This window comes from Sebastes umbrosus, chromosome 1, assembly GCF_015220745.1.
Source record: "Sebastes umbrosus isolate fSebUmb1 chromosome 1, fSebUmb1.pri, whole genome shotgun sequence".
Classification (NCBI taxonomy): domain Eukaryota; kingdom Metazoa; phylum Chordata; class Actinopteri; order Perciformes; family Sebastidae; genus Sebastes; species Sebastes umbrosus.
This window is the reverse complement of record NC_051269.1, coordinates 17844304-17863941: the sequence shown is the minus strand read 5'-3', so window position 1 is coordinate 17863941 and position 19638 is coordinate 17844304. Positions and strand designations below refer to the sequence as shown.

At 38.3% G+C, this 19638-nt stretch overlaps 1 protein-coding gene across 4 annotated transcripts in view; it reads left to right on the top strand.

The window, feature by feature from the left end:
• Positions 1 to 3039: 3039 nt before the first annotated feature.
• The window catches only part of igfn1.1 (immunoglobulin like and fibronectin type III domain containing 1, tandem duplicate 1), a 29672-nt gene continuing 13073 nt past the window's right edge, over positions 3040 to 19638 (top strand). For 2 of the 4 annotated variants that reach the window (XM_037787158.1, XM_037787148.1), the window contains exons 1-6: positions 3042 to 3211; positions 8623 to 8709; positions 15741 to 15860; positions 16531 to 16673; positions 18377 to 18476; positions 18631 to 18675. In XM_037787158.1, the coding sequence (XP_037643086.1) occupies positions 8661 to 8709; positions 15741 to 15860; positions 16531 to 16673; positions 18377 to 18476; positions 18631 to 18675 (457 nt within the window). In that variant the 5' untranslated portion in view covers positions 3042 to 3211; positions 8623 to 8660. Of the gene's footprint in view, positions 3212 to 8622; positions 8710 to 15740; positions 15861 to 16530; positions 16674 to 18376; positions 18477 to 18630; positions 18676 to 19638 lie in introns of all 4 variants that reach the window. The other 2 variants (XM_037787167.1, XM_037787140.1) reach the window with 2 other exon arrangements.

Here is a 19638-nt window from a genome sequence, read left to right as displayed (position 1 = left end):
AAGAAAATATACGGGCAGAGGGCAGGGTCTCTGCACACCACCACACACTTTTAGTAGGTCTTAAGTGATGATTGAGAGGGATGGTTTTTATTAGAAAATTCCTGCATATTATACGTTTAACCATCATGAAGATAGGATTTGTTTGGAATTGTTGTCTAGCAGCCCGGTCGCACAAAATGGCGTATGAATGCCAAGATAATGTGCAAGGCATTTAGCATGAAATAAATACACCTTTCTTGATTTCCACGTGTCATTTGTACGCTATGTATCCTGCACTGACTGCAATGTAAATGCATCTGCGTATAAATGCTACGGTAAGAGTTAGAGACGTAGTTTAAAAGTGAGAAAGACCAATTATGGTGGGCGAGTTGGGAGGTGGATGGGTCCAGCAAACACACAACTTTAAACCAGGAGACCGATGTTTGAGACAGTTGTTGACTGGTGTTTTGTTTTGTAAGTTAAGTTAATGACGTTTTGTCACGTGTTTTCCGCAGTTGTGTTACGTTGTTTCTGTTTGTATTTTACATAGTTTACATACTTATTTTAAGCCGAACCTTGATGTTATTCCTTAACCTAAACCTGAACCTAAGTTAGTGCTTTTCTTGCCTAAACCGCGGACATTTGCGTGGCATATAGATGACACGCAAAAAGGCTAAAATGTGTACTCATGACACGTGGGATATCAGTGTAATGTCATAGTATTCATACGCCTATCTGTGAGACCTGGTTGTGTCTAGACTGCATTTGATTTAGCTCGGTGTCCCCAATAAACTGACAAATGAACGAATATGTCTTTACTTTTGTTATGTTTGTACATGTGTGTACTGCTAAGTATTGAAGTTTTTTTTAAATCATCAGAGTGTTCGGACAGAAATATTTTTTACAAAACGAATGAAAATTCTCAATTTAACTATATAATACAATGACACACTTGTCATAAGCCTTAATCGCAAAATTATTTTTCATATGCATCTTGGTGTCTTATCATATTAACACCATCATACATTATTTTTGTTTCACGATATCACAATAGCTTAAATATAGCGTGGTTTTTATGCTCTCCGTTAACCCTTGCCCTATCTCGATCTGACCAGATGACATGGCGAGACCTTTGGCGGCCTATGAACCAGAACATGCTTGTGGTGTCAGCTTTCCATGTAAGTGAACCAGTAAGCCAGTTAAGTAGCTTGTGAAAATGTATGTATGCTTAAGCATTAAGCCCTTATGAATGTATGACAATTAGAGACATGTAAGCTACTGATGTGTCACTGTATTAGATCCTGAAATCACATATGATATATTTCCGAGTAGCTAAACGTCATCAACATCAAAGCATAAGAAATAAAGGTTCCCCAGTAAAAAAATAATCTTTTTTAAAATTAGATTTCAAAATAAAATATGAGAGCAGATCAGCACTGATATTTGCAATGATTATTCATACTGTATGACTTAAGTTGTTACATAACCTGCTAGAAAATGATACCTGGAGGCATATTTCTGTAAGTGAGACAGATTTATGGTTGTTGTTTTTTGCTGAAGGCAAAGTTCACATGTTTTACCGTCGGGGCAAGAAAGTTATGCAGTAAAATAACAAACATTTCACCAGGTCTGTCGTGACCTGTCTCTTTAAGATATACATTTGTTTGGTATAAATTAACAATAAATCCATAAAATCTGTGTCCATAAATACACATGTAACATTTATAGGGAAAATGCAAGTGTTTTATCATATGTTGAGAAAAATAAAATCAACACATACTGTAAGCACACAGTACTACTTTATGCAAGGAACTAAGTTTGTCATTATATTTCATACATACATATATGTGGATCACTTTGTATGAGAAAGGGTGCTTTTATTCCCCAGCATCATTTACAGTATGTATATTATCGACGCTCTTGTTCATGTTTCAGATGTTCATCAGCACATAAAGTCGCAGCAGCTGCTCCGTGTTTGGCACGACGCCCGGTGGGAGGGAACAATGTGACACACCTACACATCACTTCTTTATTTAAGCCTCTAAGGACAGTGGCTGGAAACGTTTACGCCGTGTCTTAAAATAATACAACTCGCGACATGACATGCAACTGGAATACCAGAGTCTGTAATAAAAGACGAGAGAGAAAAGCATTCGAGTGCCGCAGCCTTGAGCCTTGATTTAGACGTAGCTGGGTTATCTTTAGGTTTTATTCAAAGTCACATGCAGAATAACATTTTCTGAGATGTTGTTGAGTTGTCATTGTTAAATATTATGTGATAAATAACTATTTCAATTTCTATGTGTCTGCTTTTCAAAAGAGGTCCTGGATATCAAACTTCATCCAGTGAAGATCATTATATATTTCCACTCCAGTTTGTCAAATCAATATTGGCCATTTAGACATTCCTTCTTTTGTTAATTGAAGTTGGCAGGATGGTAATTAATATGTCCCAGAATGTATCACTTCCTCTAAACATAATTACAGGAAATTGGCCTTGGACAGCATTCTGACATCATCCCTTAACACAAACACATGTGGATTTTAGTGAAAATATCCACCTGACTGTTTTGATGGGCTTGATGTTACTTTACTTTTTAGGTTTTATGCAGTGTGTGGTCTGTAATAAAAGTGTGCTGAATGGAGTGAGATCTGTTAACCATATGTTTACTATCTTATAGGCTGCATTTTATGTGCATTCAATATGAATATCATTGAAAAAGAAACAACAGTTTGGCTGCACTCAGTCTTACCTTCTTTATTTCCATAAATAATCATTTAATCAGGCTTTTAAGAGTTAAACAATCACATTAACATTCACTACACGCAGCTGACCTAATCAAGTCTTAAACTTGTGAACTCCGATATATCTTGATTTTCAGGCTCGTAAACAAAGAAACTTCATCTTCATTTGTGTCACGACATCTGGTTTATGGGAACAAATGATTCTTTAAGAGGTATTTAACCTGCTCTCTGACCCACCCTTCACTGTGCCCCCTCTGTGCTTCACCGCCCACCCAACCTCCAATGTCTTTGGAGTCACCACAAATACGAAAAAGCCTAAACAGCTTTTGGCAGTCACCGGGTCTAGTCAGTAGAGGAGCATCAAGCACAGACTCGCTCGCTGCTGGAAGCAGGATCTATTACATTGAAAAAATTAGGAGAAGGCACAGTGTGACCAGACTGCTGCCTGAAAGGGAACAGCGCTGAGAGCATTGAGGACTGTGAGCAGGTAGGTGGCCCTAAAAACAGAGGTTGGATGAGAAAATGTTGTGAGCAGAGAGGAGAAATGGATTACACCTCAACCTATTTCTTGCAAGTCAGCCCCTGCGAACATAATCAGGATAAATAAAATGTGTAGGTTTGCATTAGAAAGACGTCAGCGTTTTGAGAGCAGGTGCACAAATAGGTGCAGTAAAAAAACTAAATTATACGCGGAAGTGTGTCATGAATACATGCTACTATTTTCCTCCACAGAGAGCTGAACTTGATGTGCTGAAAGAGCAATAAAGTGACTTTGAGTACAATTTTATGTGCTATCTAATTCCAGTTGCTCAAATTACAGAGTATGTAACGATGTTCATAATTTTGAAATTCATTAAACACTGTACAGGATTTAGTTACACAGAGGACACACGGATTTGGTGTTGGTGCATGAAATCACTTTAGTAAGGCATGCAGGCTTCTCAGCTTGAATTTCACAGTTTTAAATCTGGGAAGCTGGATCATAGCAGTGAGGTCAGAGCTGGGAGGTTGTTGGTTGATGACTAACTTTAGATGGAGGTATCAAATCGATATGGAGCCTGAGATTCAGAGAGCTGCGTGAAGGGTGTGGGCTGTACTTTGGCGGAAAATAGGATTTCTCTTCACTTTAAAAGAAATACAGAGGACTGCTGTTGATGGTGTTCACACTGTAGTCATTATCTCTATGCTTGTGCCTCACATTGTGCACATGCAGAATGTTCTTTTTGTGAAAAGCAATTATCTTCAATGCAGTTACGCTCCATAGATCTAAAAAGAATGCGATCAATTTAAAAGATAAGACCAAAAAAGTTAATGAGGATAAACGCAGACTGATCAAAACATGTTGCCACACAGCATGCTACACCGTGTTTTGAACAACATATATGTGTCAACTTGTCAGCCCTCTCGAAGAGCAAATCCACTGGGAAGCTCAAATAGCTTCATTAGTGCTCATTTGACACCAAAAGGCCTTGTTGTCAGGCGCTGTTTTGTGTGAGCTACACAGCCGAAGGTACTTTCTGTCTCCTATACTTTGCTGCAGTCGGTGACGTGTGGTGAAATGCAGTGAGGGACATTTGAGACGATGCCAGATGCCATTTCAAGAGTATGTGGTCAGTGGTGCAGTCATCTGCAGTGGGTGACTGAATCCCTGAGACATGTCACGTACTACTGAGACATTAAACATTATGTGTTTGTGTGCTGTGCAGCTACTCAAGTGTCTTTTTTCAATTTTCTTTTTTTCAAACTTCAAAGAACTCCGCTTACATCTTCTGAAGCCTGTCACTGTATTTCATGTCGTTAATTCGAGAAGGTGTCAGCTTTAAGTAATGTCAAGGGATGTGGTGTTTTACACATGCAAATATGAAATTACAGGCAAACATCACAGGGTTTGACCATGCATGGACGGCTAAGGAAGCACGCACAAACTCAAGGATCATCCTGTTAATGTCAGCGACGAATCCAGCGGCATTAGTTACAAGACAAACCGTCAAAATACTATGAGAGCAAATAATTGCCACAAGGATCTTTTTAATTAGGATACTCACATCATATTTGGTAAACATCTATCATATTTATTCCAACAACACTCTCCTTTATGATTGTGTGTGTAGAACATAACAGAGTGAGGGGATGATAGATGTTTACCAAATATGATGTGAGTATCCTAACAACCGAACAATCCAAACCGTGACTAGCGAACCGAACGGTTCCGATTTTTTTCCTGAACGGTTCTATCCCTAATATATATACAGTGTATATATATATATATATACACACACAAAAAATCGTTCGGTTGTTCGGTTCATTTGAAATAAGTTATGAGGCCGATTGTGTATTTTTTTCATGTAGAGTTAGGCTCCCGTTTATTATCACACTAGAAGTCAAGGCCTATGGAAGGAGGCTGGGACACTGGCGGACATGGGTCTGTAGGTATGGGGTAAAACACATGCTCAGTGTAACTGAAGTTGCGGTCGTGCGTTTCTATTGGCTCAATTTTGGCGAGCGTAGACCAGATTTTACTGCGCATGTGTTTGTGTACCCCAAAGATATGACGCGTTGATGAAGCGTGACCCCAGCCGCCTTCTCAGTTGGCACGGATGAAGTGCTGAGTGCGGCTGTCAGTCAGTTTAGGAAATGGCGAGTGGACACGATAAAGCAGAGGATCCACCAACATCGTTTCGCTCTGCTGTACGGGAGCATTACGGATTTAGTGTTACCTATGAAAATGACGGAGAAAAAGTAGTGAATAAAATGGCGACTGTGTAACACTGTGCAACACGTGTGGCTTATGTGGCCGTCGATAGCGCAAGGAGTAGAGAGTCGGGTAGGAAAGATTTAAACAGCATCTAGATGCATATTCAGAAAAGGCAAAAACACAACTACAGCATTGGGGAGGTTTATAGTGAAAGATATTCATCCTTATGCAGTCGTGGAGGACGCAGCATGGGTTCCTTAGGTTCAGTTTCAGGTTCTAGATTCATATGATGCCAGTATCTTCACGGTAGCTTTCAAACTGAGCCTGCTACAAGCTAAAAATCGCAAGATGTGTTAATACGTTAAAGAAATTAGTGGCATTAAATTGAATTTGCGTTTACAGTTAAGATCACGTTAACTTTAACAGCTCTAATAATATATACATATATATATAATATATATATATATATATTATATATATATATATTATAAAATAAACAGTAAAGAGTGAAAGAGTGAAAGAAAAACAAAAACAAAAAGGAGAGTACAAACTCTGAGGGTGAAAAAGCTAGATGTATTTTCTTTCTGGTACAGTGGTCCAACATTTCAGATAGCCCGTCTCTAATTTTAAGCCCGGTGATTTGTTATGTTGCCTGCAGTGACAGCCAGCCTGCCTACATACTGGTGAGATGTAATGATGTTACAAAGCATGGCTCTTATTTTTTTATTTTACTTTTTCTTTTTTTTTTAAGCAACAGAAGTATTTACTGTCAAAATCTCAGGGACAGTGACTGGGAAAAAAGCTCCGGATCTATTGACAGTTATTTTGTGTACAACGTCCCCTCCCCCACAAGTCAGACTCCATTTAATTGGATGAGCGCCTCTGCCAAACATTAAACTATAAATGTAATGAGCTAAAACGGCAAAACTATTCAGTGGGAGGGAAGATGAGTGTCTTTCCTTTAATGCAAAGGGCCTCCTGCCAAACTGTCTCCTGTTGCAGGCTGTTTTGCTTTTACCATATGTGTTGTGTAGTTCATTTTCAAGATCCACCAACAGCCAAGATCGCTGCTGGAGCCCAGGCCCTTTCTGAACACATGCTGGAGCACGAGCACAACTAAAAATAAAACGATTACTCTCCAAGATACTGTAGCAGGTTTTATTTTCAGTGGGACCTCAGGACAGACTGTAAACATTTGACATTTGAGGTGAAATATTTGAGATTCAGTATTTAGTGAAATGATGGTGCAAGTCGAAAAGCGAAGTCCTTACTTTAACTAAGCCAGACTCACTTTTCAAACACTTCAACTTTTAGGCAATTTTCTATTTGTTTAAAGCCCCTGAACATTTCTCAAACAGCTTCTCATTATGAGCAGTTGGGTCTTACATGATCACAGATTATCTGAGTTTTTGAGTGTCACAAATACTTAATGTAAAATTTGAAACCAAGTTTTCAGTGGCTTTAAAGGTTTAGAGGATTTGGAGTAGGTTGAGTGCACATACTGTTGTTAAATGTAAAACCCTTTGATAAACCAGGCGACATACAACAGGAGGTTTGTATCTTTTACAGTAGACGCACATGCCTATGAGATTTAAAAAATCATGCAATCAATAGTTACCAGGCTATTTCCATGCACAGTCAGCAGTGCAAAATAGCAAGCATTCAACAAAATCCTAATGATAGATAGTTCAAGGTACCGGAGGTCAACCAAGTAAATACAAAAGCGAGCACTAAAACACTGAGCACTAAAAGCAGGATTCAAACAGGACTCACCTCTTCATGTCAACAACATTTTCTGAAAATCTTCGTTAAGCTGCAAAGTAGTAATGACAATAGTAATAATTGACCGTACATAACCACACCTACTTTACGTTCCTGTCCAATGAGAAGGTTAAGACCTCTTAACTTGAGAGTCCTTAAGTCAAATTTTACAAGAACAAAAAATAGTAATGGCATTAAGTGATGTGCATGTGACCTTTCATAACAGAGAGGACACATGACTCATGTAACAGTTCAACAAATGTCATGTGAGTCAGCTGTGATCCTCATAAATGTAATGATAAATTTACACCGGTTTTCTTTTTTTTAATATATATATATATAAAACCCTTCTGGTATCTTATATAACTCTTCTGGTATAAATATATCATGAAAAACTCACTTTTCCAGTGCTTGTGCACATACATTTGGGGATCTGGAGTGTCTACCAACCCACAAACTGGGAAATAACAACAACCCAGTCAGTTTTTTGTGCGCTGTCAAGATCAGAAAACATGTCATTCAGATTTGGCTCCCCTTCCTATGTCACATTCAGGCTCATTAGAATAAATCGCCCACAGCTTGAGAACTACCCGCACCATATATTTCTCACAAGCCAATCAGAGCAGACTGGGCTTTTTCAGGAGGGGGTCTTAAAGAGACAGGCACTAAAACGGAGCGTTTCACACAGAGGGTGAATACAGGTTTATTCAGTATGAGAAAAACAAAGTGTTTTTGGAACATTAAAGCATTTAAACATGTTTTAGTTGAAACCCAAAATACAAGTATGAACCTGAAAATGAGCATGATATGTCCCCTTTAATCTTGAGAAGGTAGAACTGCAAGTGTGAGGAAAACTGTGGTGGAACGTGGCATGCTGCATCTTTTAGCAGTTTTTTTCTAAAGCCTGTGAAGAGGCAATCTAAAACATGGTATTTCATATTAGTACTCACATTTTTTTTTAACAGAAAAATAAATCAACTAATATTAATCAGGAGTGGGAGGCTATAGCAGTGGCAGTGTGTGAGTATTTAGAAACTAAGCCAAACACTTCACCCTGCTTATTTAGGGCTTCAACAAGTTCCCTGCTTAATTAGCACACGGCTCCACATGGATACCTGAGATAGGCATTTATCCCATGTTAAGGCCAACAGTTACTGTAAATGACACTGGTTGCTGCCTCTTACTGACTGGTTAGAGTAACTGCAGTGAACTTTAGAAAATACCATTTGAGCAGTTCAGAGCAGCTGATTTCCCTCCAAAAGATTTTAAATAAATCCATGACATCCTTTCAAAAAGAGAAACTGAGAGCAAACCAAACCCAAAGTCTGACACCTCAAACTTTGAGGAGAATGTCAGTCAAATCAAAACTGATTTGTGTTCAAGCCATGCATTTATTCAGTGCTAAATATTTCCTCTTGTATCTTCTGTCTTTTTTGCTACAGGGCCTTTTGAATAAGCAGAGCTCAAGAGGAAAGCCAAGATGTGGAAGAAGTCAAAGGTGACTGATCAAACTGCCGCTGGGCAGGCGGGTAAGTACAATGTGATGGACGGCCTAACTGGTTGGGTCAGTCAAGGGTTTGTATAGCAGCTGTCTCCATCTGTATTTCCTCTTAACCGAGGAATGATGATGAACAGGATCTATTTGAGTCACACAAATAATCTTTATAGAAAATAAAGATTCTTGTGAAATTGCATTCAAGAAAAAAAAAACACAGCAAGACAAGAAAACACCTTGGAGGCTTAGCACGTCACATAAGGTCCGTGTCTACAAAATACATCCTTTTATGAAGACGTGGAATACCCAAGACATCTGAAAACTGCTGTATTATGTTGAGGGCTGACCATTTCCACCGAGAGAAAATGAAGACAAGCACCTCTGCCTTTTCTTTTATCAAGCGGAAGCAGTCCAAATATTATTCATGGTTTTTCAAGAAAACTCAACGGCAAAGAACATTATTTGTCAGCGGGGACACAGATGCTACGATTCAATGGAAGCTTTTTGCTACCCGGAAAAACAAGCAGCAACAAGTTTGAATGTGGCGCTGGCCATATCATTCATCAACATCTCTCATCCCAAGGATGTGTATCTGTATCTGTCAAATAAATGAATGCAGGCGTCACAAATGCCAGAAGCTGAGATGCAAATGGGCTGTGTAATCACTTAAAGAGAGTGAAAAAATTACAAAAAGTAGTTTGATAAAGAACCTTCACTCGGGGTTACTCTGAATCTATCTGAAGAACAATGCAACAGGCACTAACCGCTCCCAAAACTGGAGAGAAAATCAAAAATGAAATGGTGTCCTTGTTTGATGGAAGACAAAATGAAGGCGTCTTTTAAATGAATTTCCAAGTTGCTTTTCCACAAGGTATTTGCACATAATTTCTCTCAAGCACTGCGCAGGTTTCATCCTGAGATGCGTGAGAAAATGCCTGAGCGAGCTTGAAGTTAAGTCTTCAAGACTATTAACATGCTGCTTAAACAACATATTGCTAACACACTGTATTATACTTTGTCTCTGACTAACCATGGTTTGTTGTGTTATGTGTCTCTGAATATTATGTTCTGCCCAAGTTGTGTCTGTCTCTGTGCTTCCCACATCTGGGTTATACTGTATATTGTGGTGTTTCATGTTTACTGTCTCCATAATCCTGTCGAAGTTCCAACCTGCCATGGTGCTTTTGTCAGGATTAATATTTACCTGTGCTGTTCCTTCTCCTGCTGTCACGTTGCGTGTTTTAGTCGACGGTTCAGCCGGAGTTCAACCCGACGACAAAGGTATGCGAGCAAAAAAGAAATCAAATTACACAAACGACTCACCTTCTGTAAGTGCATGACGTTGGGTGAGTTGCATGTATGATGTGGTCTTCATCACGCCTTGAAAGGTGTCATCCGAAATGGATGATTCAACTTTCAGTGTCGCAACGGATTCATTTCATTGTGACATTTTAATCAGCCTCCATATGAATACTAAGGCTGTTGCTAGAGGGCACTGCGGTTGATTTCCATGTGTCTACTTCATCTTGTAATTTAAAGGAAAAATGCCACTTTGTATGTCCACATGCTCATTAGTCTTGAGCAGTGAGGTTGGCACAGTTCAGTCTCAATAAGTGAACTTGCTCTACAGGGACATCTCTGAAGGAGTAGCATGATCTCTCCTAAAAATCTAGCTAATCTCACTGGCCACCCAAATACCCCCTAGAAAAATAAATAAGCGTATAAATCGTCAAGCTTAAACTTAATTAACTTGTAACCTTAGATCAATATTGATCAACTGCAAACAGGATGAATTTGGGGTCAGTAAAAAGACTACGAGTAAAACATATTTCAGGCTATATTTCCATACGATGAGCACTGAGGCAAACGGAGTCACCCCTTTGAGTCACCCTTTCTGTATTCCCTTGAGAATTTCGGCCATTCATGCCTGACCCTCGTGCTCTCCTTGGCTTCACTGTGACGACCAGGACTGTCACAGATACAAAATTGCAATTTCTATGATCCTAGCAGTTCAAAGCTGGTCTAAGAGAACCATGTGCTGTCAAGTTAACACAGAACATTGAGGTCTCGAGGTAATCAGCTGGAACTTCACCCGTGACCTCCGGCAGCCCTTAGGCCTCATCCAACTCTCTATTCCTTTGACAACTACTCTGAGGGAATTTGAGGCAACACAAGTATACAATGCTCTTAGGTATCAAATCATGGATGGCACTTGTCTTTCTCATGGCCATGAATTAAAATATGTCAAGAATGCTGTGATTAATGTAGTCCACGACAATTTAGACCAGTGAACCTAATTGCATTGGGAAATAAACAAATAAGACAGTTGAACGGCAAAAACTGCAAAGTTACTGCAAAGTCCTAACAGCCAACAGTGGTTACGAATAAACACAGCATCAAACAACAACAGTGGGAACATGTTGGTGAGTCAGCAGCTTTTGAAAAGCTTATTATTCATTTATTTGATCATTTATTTATATGGCAAGACATGCTAGGTGTATTTATAAAGCACCTTTCGTACACAAAGGCATTTCAAAGTGGTTTATAAGCCATAAAAGACGTGGAATAAGAAAAACACATTTAAAAAGATGAAGAAAGCTAAGAAATTAAAAAGATGAAAGGGCACAGAGTCATAAATAGAGCAAAGTACAGCACTAAAGTGTAAGAAAACACCTCAGAAAACTGTAATATCACCTGTAAGTTTGTTCCAGCTCTGTGGGGCTTTGTGGTCGACATACAGTACATATGGTTCATTCAAGTATCAGTCAGTGACACGTGACCATAGCTGCATTTAGTGCAGAATAAAAATGACTGTACAGCACAAATAAAAAAATAAAAAAATGAATGAATGAATAACAAGGATTGGGTAACACTTTAAACAACTTTCTATATACTGCTTTCATTTCAGTGGTTGAAACTTCAAAGTTTGAACCATTCCTTTTTAAGGAGCTCCTATCCCAGTAACAATTCATCCTAATGAAGTCCAGCTACAAAAAAAGGAGTCCATTAAATACGATGCACAAGCAAAACAAACAAACAAAAGAAAACACATTTTGGAAAATTACTTAATACAAAAGTAAAGCAAGAACATGATAAGAGCAGTTATTTTCAATTAGGTTGTTTTCAGCCATAGGCATTTCAGATGAGGAACAAATGTATAAAACTTTCAGCTTTTTATTGAGTTCAGCTAAAGTACATGCTCGTCCACCTGACAGCCAGATCTCCTGAAATACAAGACATCAAGAGTTTGGTGATATTTGCGAATGTGGATCTAATATGACTCGTATAACATATACAAATGTTTAATGTTGAATCTGCTCAGGGATGACAGTATTCTTGTGAATCTTTCTGTACCAAAGTTAAGCCAATTACACTCCGTAATACTTTTTGACCATGAAATCAATGCCCGGCTTAAACATGCAGCTTTAATTACTGTTCTACATTAAGAGCCTGATCACATTCCATGCAAACAAATTGCTTTTAATGATGTCCACGTCATCCTGGCGATTCCACAGAGTGAACGTCCAGCTTGTTAACAGCAGCAGTAGTAATGTTACCAGCGCTCTGCCACATACAGTATACTGTTCTGAAGCTCCTGCCGCAAGCAATTTACCTCCAAAGCGCTTAAGACTGCAAAATGCTGGGGCACCCTGCTCATTTAATAATAATTTGCCTATTACAGGTATTTCATGCCAAGAGAAAATAATGAAAGATCCCTGGACCAGCTGAAACCCCGTGATCAGCATTCAGTGATGCCGCCCTCGAGATTGCTATGGGTTAGTCCATATTGGTACTCCCAGGTGTTCTGGGACTTCTGCAAAGCACTTAAACCTGCTTCAATGCCAAATCCTAGGGGTTTAAATAGTAATACAACTTGGACTCATACTTTGGACACAGTGGACCACTAGAGAGTGCAGAGGGCAGCGCTTTTTTTACTCCACATGGAAAACTTTTGGCCAACTTTCCCCGTTTTGAGTGCTCACAATTTAGACTGAACTGTGCTAGAAATAAGAATAATATGTAGTAGTAGTAGTACTGTAGTTGAAATATGGACACAGGGGGTTTAATTAATTATAGATGTCCACCTTCATGACTGTAAATTGCCTTGTTTTAATTACATCCTACAGTTGACATGAATGTGAAGTTCAAATGAAAATCTAAATGTCTCAATATCTAAACGTTACCGGGAAACTACATTTCTATCATAATCTATTCAACCTCCTGCCAAACAACTCTGGCATGACCATGATCTGATTCTTTAGGCTTATAAAAAGAGTAAAATCATTATTAAATGTATTTATTCAGCCTCATCCAAATGTTATAAAGTTAAACAACTGCACTTCCTACATTAACACTAACATTTAGCACAAGGCTTTTTTAAACTTGATCCATTTACAACATTTAAGGTGTGCACAGAATGTATGAAAATGTAGAAATAATACAACTTTTTTAATGTAGAGTAGACCATATACTTGTATATCATATACTAAATGAACAAGTAATTCAAATGAAAAGAGAATTAGTGGATAAACGTTTTATCTTTGGGAGACTTTTGTCTTATAATGCTTAAATTTGCAAGCTAAAAATGAGAGCTGAAAAACAACTTAATGGTTGAGCTACATGTAATCTAAACTAGAAAAACAAAGTTCGGAAACTTGTGTTTGGTGGATTATTTCTCTGTTGTTACAATGCTAATGGTCATTGTATTTTATATTTTTGGAAAGCCTGTTTATTTACCTTCGCAATGATGTCCAACTTGTAAGGATCATGCATTTGTGGGATGAGCAACACAGCTGATTATGTGGGTAGCGCCCAAGAAAAATTTGCCAAAATGCTCCGTCAATGGTAAACAGTGTATTCTCCTGCTGGTGTTGACTCTTGTTTTGAGTTGTTTGGTGGATTGGATGATTGAACTCTCTATCAGTAACAAGGAACAAACAAGACATATTGGCTATTTTACACTTTATTCATTTAATACACCGTCAGGAGCCTCAGTAGCGGTGGAAGATCCATACGCAGCTACAACAGCCTGGCACCTCCTCCTCATGCTGGTCACCAACCGGGTCACACGTTGCTGTGGGATGGCGTTCCATTCCTCAAACAGGATTCGTTGCAGGTCGGCCAACGAGGTTGTGTTGGTCACTGTAACACGTACAGCACGCCCAAGCTGATCCCACAAGTGTTGAATTGGGTTGAGGTGTGGACTCTTGGCAGGCCGTTCCATTCTCTCTACTCCCACATTGTGGAGGTAGTCTGTGATAACCCTGGCTCTGTGGGGGCGAGCGTTGTTTCTTGGAGGATGAAGTTAGGTCCCAGATTGTGGAGATATGGGATCGCCACTGGTTGCAGAATCTCATCCCGATATCTCCCTGCATTGAGATGGCCTTCAATGATGACAAGCCTTGTTTTGCCAGTGAGGGAGATGCCCCCCCACACCATGACACTGCCCCCACCAAAAGCTGTTACTCCATCGGTGCAACAATCAGCATAGCGTTCTCCACGTCGTCTCCATACTTTGACCCTGCCATCCAACTTTGGCAGACAGAACCTGGACTCATCACTGAACATGACATTCCCCCACATGTTCAGGTTCCATTGTCTGTGTTGTCGACACCAGCGCAAATGGGCCTGACGGTGAAGGGCAGTCATTGCAGGCTTCCTGGTAGCCTTATGAGAATACACTGTTTACCATTGGCAGAGCATTTTGGCAAATTTTTCTTGGGAGCTCCCCACATAATCAGCTGTGCTGCTCATCCCACAAATGCATGATCCTTACAAGTTGGACATCATTGCGAAGGTCAATAAACAGGCTTTCCAACAATGTAAAATACAATGACCATTAGCATTGTAACAACAGAGAAATAATCCACCAAACACAAGTTTCCGAACTTTGTTTTTCCAGTATATAAACAGAAAATCTATAAAGTAATCTATATAGAGCTGTGTGCACAGTCAGTTAATGAGAAACATTTTATCAACTGTCTTCAAGAACTTAAATATGAATTGTTCTATGTTCTAATTAACATCAGCTCGAAGTTTCCACTCACGTTTTCAACATGACATAAACATTCATGTTTATGGCAAGAGTCTTGAATTTATTACAACACCCACAATGAGTTTATCACGCCTGCTACTCATACAAATAAAGTCACTTGTGGGTGCATGTTTCTATGAAGAATAAACACTCTCTACTAATGTTAAGAGGCCCATGAGGTGGGAGTCTAAAGTACATTATTAAAGAAAACTTGGATACATTTTCTCTTACAACGTTGCTTAAAAATGTGGTTTTACACATTGATAAATTGCCTTGATGCATAAATTAGACAGTCACATTCCCTTTGGAAGTGTTTCTGACCTTTGATCATACTGTCGGGTTGTACAGTATGTACTGCTCCTTATGAGCACTCTCTGTTTTGAGGGTAAAGGGCTCAGAGCAAAGCCAACACACAAGAGTTAGAGTTAGAGTAGGAGGGGATATAAATTAACTCACTTGCATTATCTTCTTGCAAAAAGAGCAGAACAATAATTCGAGAACAAGTTGGCTATAACAAATGTTGACAGGGTCAGATTTAGGGTGGCAGAGAGGGTCATGCTAATTTAGTTGAGAACTTTTGTATTTGCTTAAGTCATCCCTAAATACTGGTCACTCGGCTTATTCGGAAAATGCTAGATAATCTTGAAATATTTTGAGAGAGATAAATAAAGACGATTAAGCTGATGTAAATTATCACACCAACTACTGGATTGAGTCATTTTTTTCTTTTTTTTAGCAATACAAGTCTTTAGAAATTTGAACCATTACTGTGGCATATTTTTTTTATCCCAAAATATGATGCTTTCTTCAGATATATACTTGTTTAAATGTGTGTGACGTTGACACAACTGGGTAATTTGTCTGGGTTTTAGATTTGTATTCAAGTTCCCTGATTTACAGAGGTGGCTCCTCAAAATAAGTCATTAACATCTTCATGCTTCGCAAATGTTTTGCATATACTGTATCTTATATAACTTGTCCCCTCTATATATTAGACTCAGTTGTTAATATATCTTTTTTCATTTGATCAGGCATCAAGATAAAGTCGAAGGTGCCCGGTGTCATGATAACGCAGTTCAAGGAGGAACTTCCAGAGGGAATGACAACTCCAGATTTCACCCGCAAACCCATTGCTCTGACTATTCAAGAGGGTAAGTCTTCATGTCTCTGAGAGATCGACTCAAAACCATCTTAAATAATAAAAAATATGTATATATTTTTTACTCTCACATTAAAAAACTTGAATAAACGTGTGCTGGACAGTAAAAAAGTACCTTGTCCAAAATCACAAATGGTAATAAGCAACATGTAGACTTCAGGAGTGATGGGCATCCTGACTAAATATATGTTGAGAATATTTGATTCATATTATTTGAGAAGAATTAACAGAATTCGCAGACTTTGACAAAGACAATGAGTAATGTGGTGTGTGGTGAAGCCTTAAAGGCTCATTTCACCTTCTCAACTTCTGCAATGTTGTGCACTTTCACATATCATTTGGGCAAAAAATCTTCCTAAACACATATCAGTTGCTTATTTGGCCATGTCAATTTTTTTGTGAGGAGACAACACTCCTTGATTAAAACTGAATCATATGCAGTTACATGTAAAAACAAACTACAAATTATGAAACATATTAAACAGCATCTTGCTCTAATGTACCAAACAGAACAATCCAAAAAGAAATGTTTGTTCAATTATTTGCATGTGAGTAAAGTTTAAAAAATGTGCCATGTATCTGCAACATACATATCTTTACTGAAAATATAGCAATGAATGATTTGTTACTAGTAAGGAAATCTTCATCTTATCCCATTCCAGGTAAATTTGCAGTCTTTAAGGCCAAAATAGTGGGCACCCCAACACCTACTGTAACATGGAGCAGAGCAAACGGAGAAATACATTTTCATCCCGACGTGTGCCAGCAAAAGTATGATGAAGTATCTGAAGAACATACCATTGAGGTAAGCTATACATGTAGCCATCGAGGTATAAATGATGACAATCTTCAAGAAACCCTAAAGGCACGGTCACATTATGTTTCCAATCAACGAGTAGTACCCGCACTCGCCCCGAAAAATGAAGTGATTTCGTGTTTCCGATTTTAGATAACGAATGAACATTGATCATCGATCACAGACTGTAAACAGTGTTTGAGAACGATACTACAATTTGTAGTCTGATAATGTGATAATGTACTAGTGAAAAAATGCAAGACGGCAGCGAAACAGGAATCACATGCTTGATATATCTAAACAATGTTACAAAGTGCTTCACAAAATACATGAGAAAAAAAGCAACCAATATAAAATATACAAAATATAGTTCTAATGGTAAAAACAATGAAAAGAATTAAAGAAATAATGTGCAGAAAGGCAAAACAGAACAAAAGAAAAACAAAGCAACAAAAGTTACAAATCAGGCATCTCAAAAAACGTCCCTATAAAAATATGCTTAAAGCAATGCTTTAACAACAGGTGTCGTGGGAAGCCATCTCCTCAGGCAGAGAATTCCAGAGCCAAATGGCCGTGACCTCAAATGTCTGACCACCTTTAGTCACCAGCCTTGACCTAGGGACAACTAGCAAGTGTAGGCCTGAGGATCGCAGGTTACAACTTGGAGCATAAGGAGTCAAAAGCTCAGGAATATAACTGGAGGCCAGATAGTGTTGAGCCGTAAAAAGAACCATAAAATCAATCCTGAATTCAACTGGCAACCAGTGAAGGGAGGCAAGAATCGGGGTAATATGGGGCCTACGAGTGGTCTTAGTTAAAATTCGAGCAGCAGCATTCTGAACTAGCTGAAGCCGAGCCACTGAGGATTGACTGAGGCAGGTATATAGTGCATTGCAATAGTCCAGACCCATAAGACAAAGGCATGAATAAGCCTTTCTAAGTCAGGAAAAGACAAAGCTGATTTAATTTTGGTAATATTTCTCAGCTGGAAGTAGCAGGATTTAATGAGATTGTTGACATGTGGTTCGAAGTTCAGCTGAGAATCAAATGTGATACCTAGATTTCTGGCTGTAGATTTTATATTGGTTACCAGTGGACCAATAAACGGTTGTAATTTTCTTGCTACTGTAGATGATCAGGGCCAAAGATTATTATCTGGTCTGAATTTAGCTGCAGAAAGTCATCCATTTCTCAATAGCAGTTAAAGGGATAGTTGGGGGTTTTTGAAGTGGGGTTTATATGAGGTACTTACCCATAGTGCATTCGATTTTCACCACTTCATCTTGCCGTCAGACGGCCTTTTCCGACGCATAACTGAACTGAAAGTGAAACTTATCTATGCTTTCTTCAAAGTCACCAGACTCCAAAAAACAGTACATAAGTTTCACTTTCAGTTCAGTTCCCCTTCAGAAAATATTCTGAATATTGCGTACACTTAAACGGATATTGATTTTCTTTAGGTGAGCCTTTCTTTTAGGTGGATAAAACACAGTTTGCTGCTGGCCCCGTCCACAGCATTATATTGCTTTGCACCCAAACTATCCCTTTAAGCATTGCATTAAACTGCTAACATTACACCATAGAAGTAAATGGGAGACATTTTTTGGGGCGAATTTCCGTGCACTCATATTATATACAGTATATATATATATATACATATATATATATATATATATAAAGATGTGCTTAACTCTGTGTTTGAATTTCATTAGTTTCCTAAGGTCACTCCAGAGGATGCTGACACCTACAAGTGTTTTGCAACAAATGAACATGGAAAGGCAGTTTGCACTGTCGTCTTGAATGTTATTGAGGGTAGGATCCTTATTATTATTATCTTTGAATCACTGTATATTTCCAGTATAATATATAATAATTGAATTATATATCCTCTTGATGAGTTTGCACATTTGTATTGAATTGTGACAAATGGAATGAAAATTAAATTAAATCAACTGTTTGTTCATAGTTGGATTCTCTAAGACCAAGGAACTTCAGAAGAAACAAGGAGAAGGTGAGGTTTCAAACACATGACCCTCAAAGTTTTATCTGAAGAGGTTTTCAAATCTTACTTCTTTTTTACTTTTTTGTAGCAAGGTAGTTTGTGTTTGTTGGCTGTCAGGTCAAGGCTGACCATTTTAAGGTCAAAGCCATCAAAAACAGAGAGTACACCGTCCTTGCCCCCGTCATACACAAATAGCAGTCAATATGAGACAAACTAGCACTGCAATTAAAAACACATTAATCATTTTTTTTTTTTAAGAGAATTGGGCAACCAGCTGAGTACAAAGATGAATAGAGGTTGATGGTTTTCATCTATGCTATCAATACTTGGAATGATGCAGCAGCTCAATTCCTCTGTGCTACAACTTAGCCCATATATTTTCATAGCAACATGACATTTTATTCACTAATTGGAATTATTTGGAAAAATCTTCCTGTCATGGTGCTTCTGTCGTATCAGCACAGTACCACTGTGCGCTGTCACTTGACACATTAATGGCTAAGAAATTGACTGAGAAAGTGAAGATCAGCAGCATCAGGGGGTGTGAGGCAGGAGTTGCTCACTACTTGGAGTTGCTTACTGATTAGAAGACGTTAAAATTATTTTTTTATATAAATTTCATGACGTAGATTAGACCTAAATGGTCAACTATCTCAGCATTAGCCTTGCAAGGTTTAGGGCTGATTTAAAAAGTACATCTACTGTTTTAAATCGTTGTTGATTGCGTATTGAGCCATTGTCAACTCATGAAATGCTCATGAAATATCAATATATCAATATATCAATATATCAACTCCAGCATTGATGTGTTTCATCAAAGTACAGTCAGGTTTTCTAAAAAAAAAAAAGATTTAAGATTTAAGTGTGCAGTACCCCTTTAAGCTAAAAATATAGTTTTATTTTATTAAAAGAAAAAAAATTGTATTGCACTTTAATCAAACTATTATATGTACACTGTCAATAAAGGTAAAT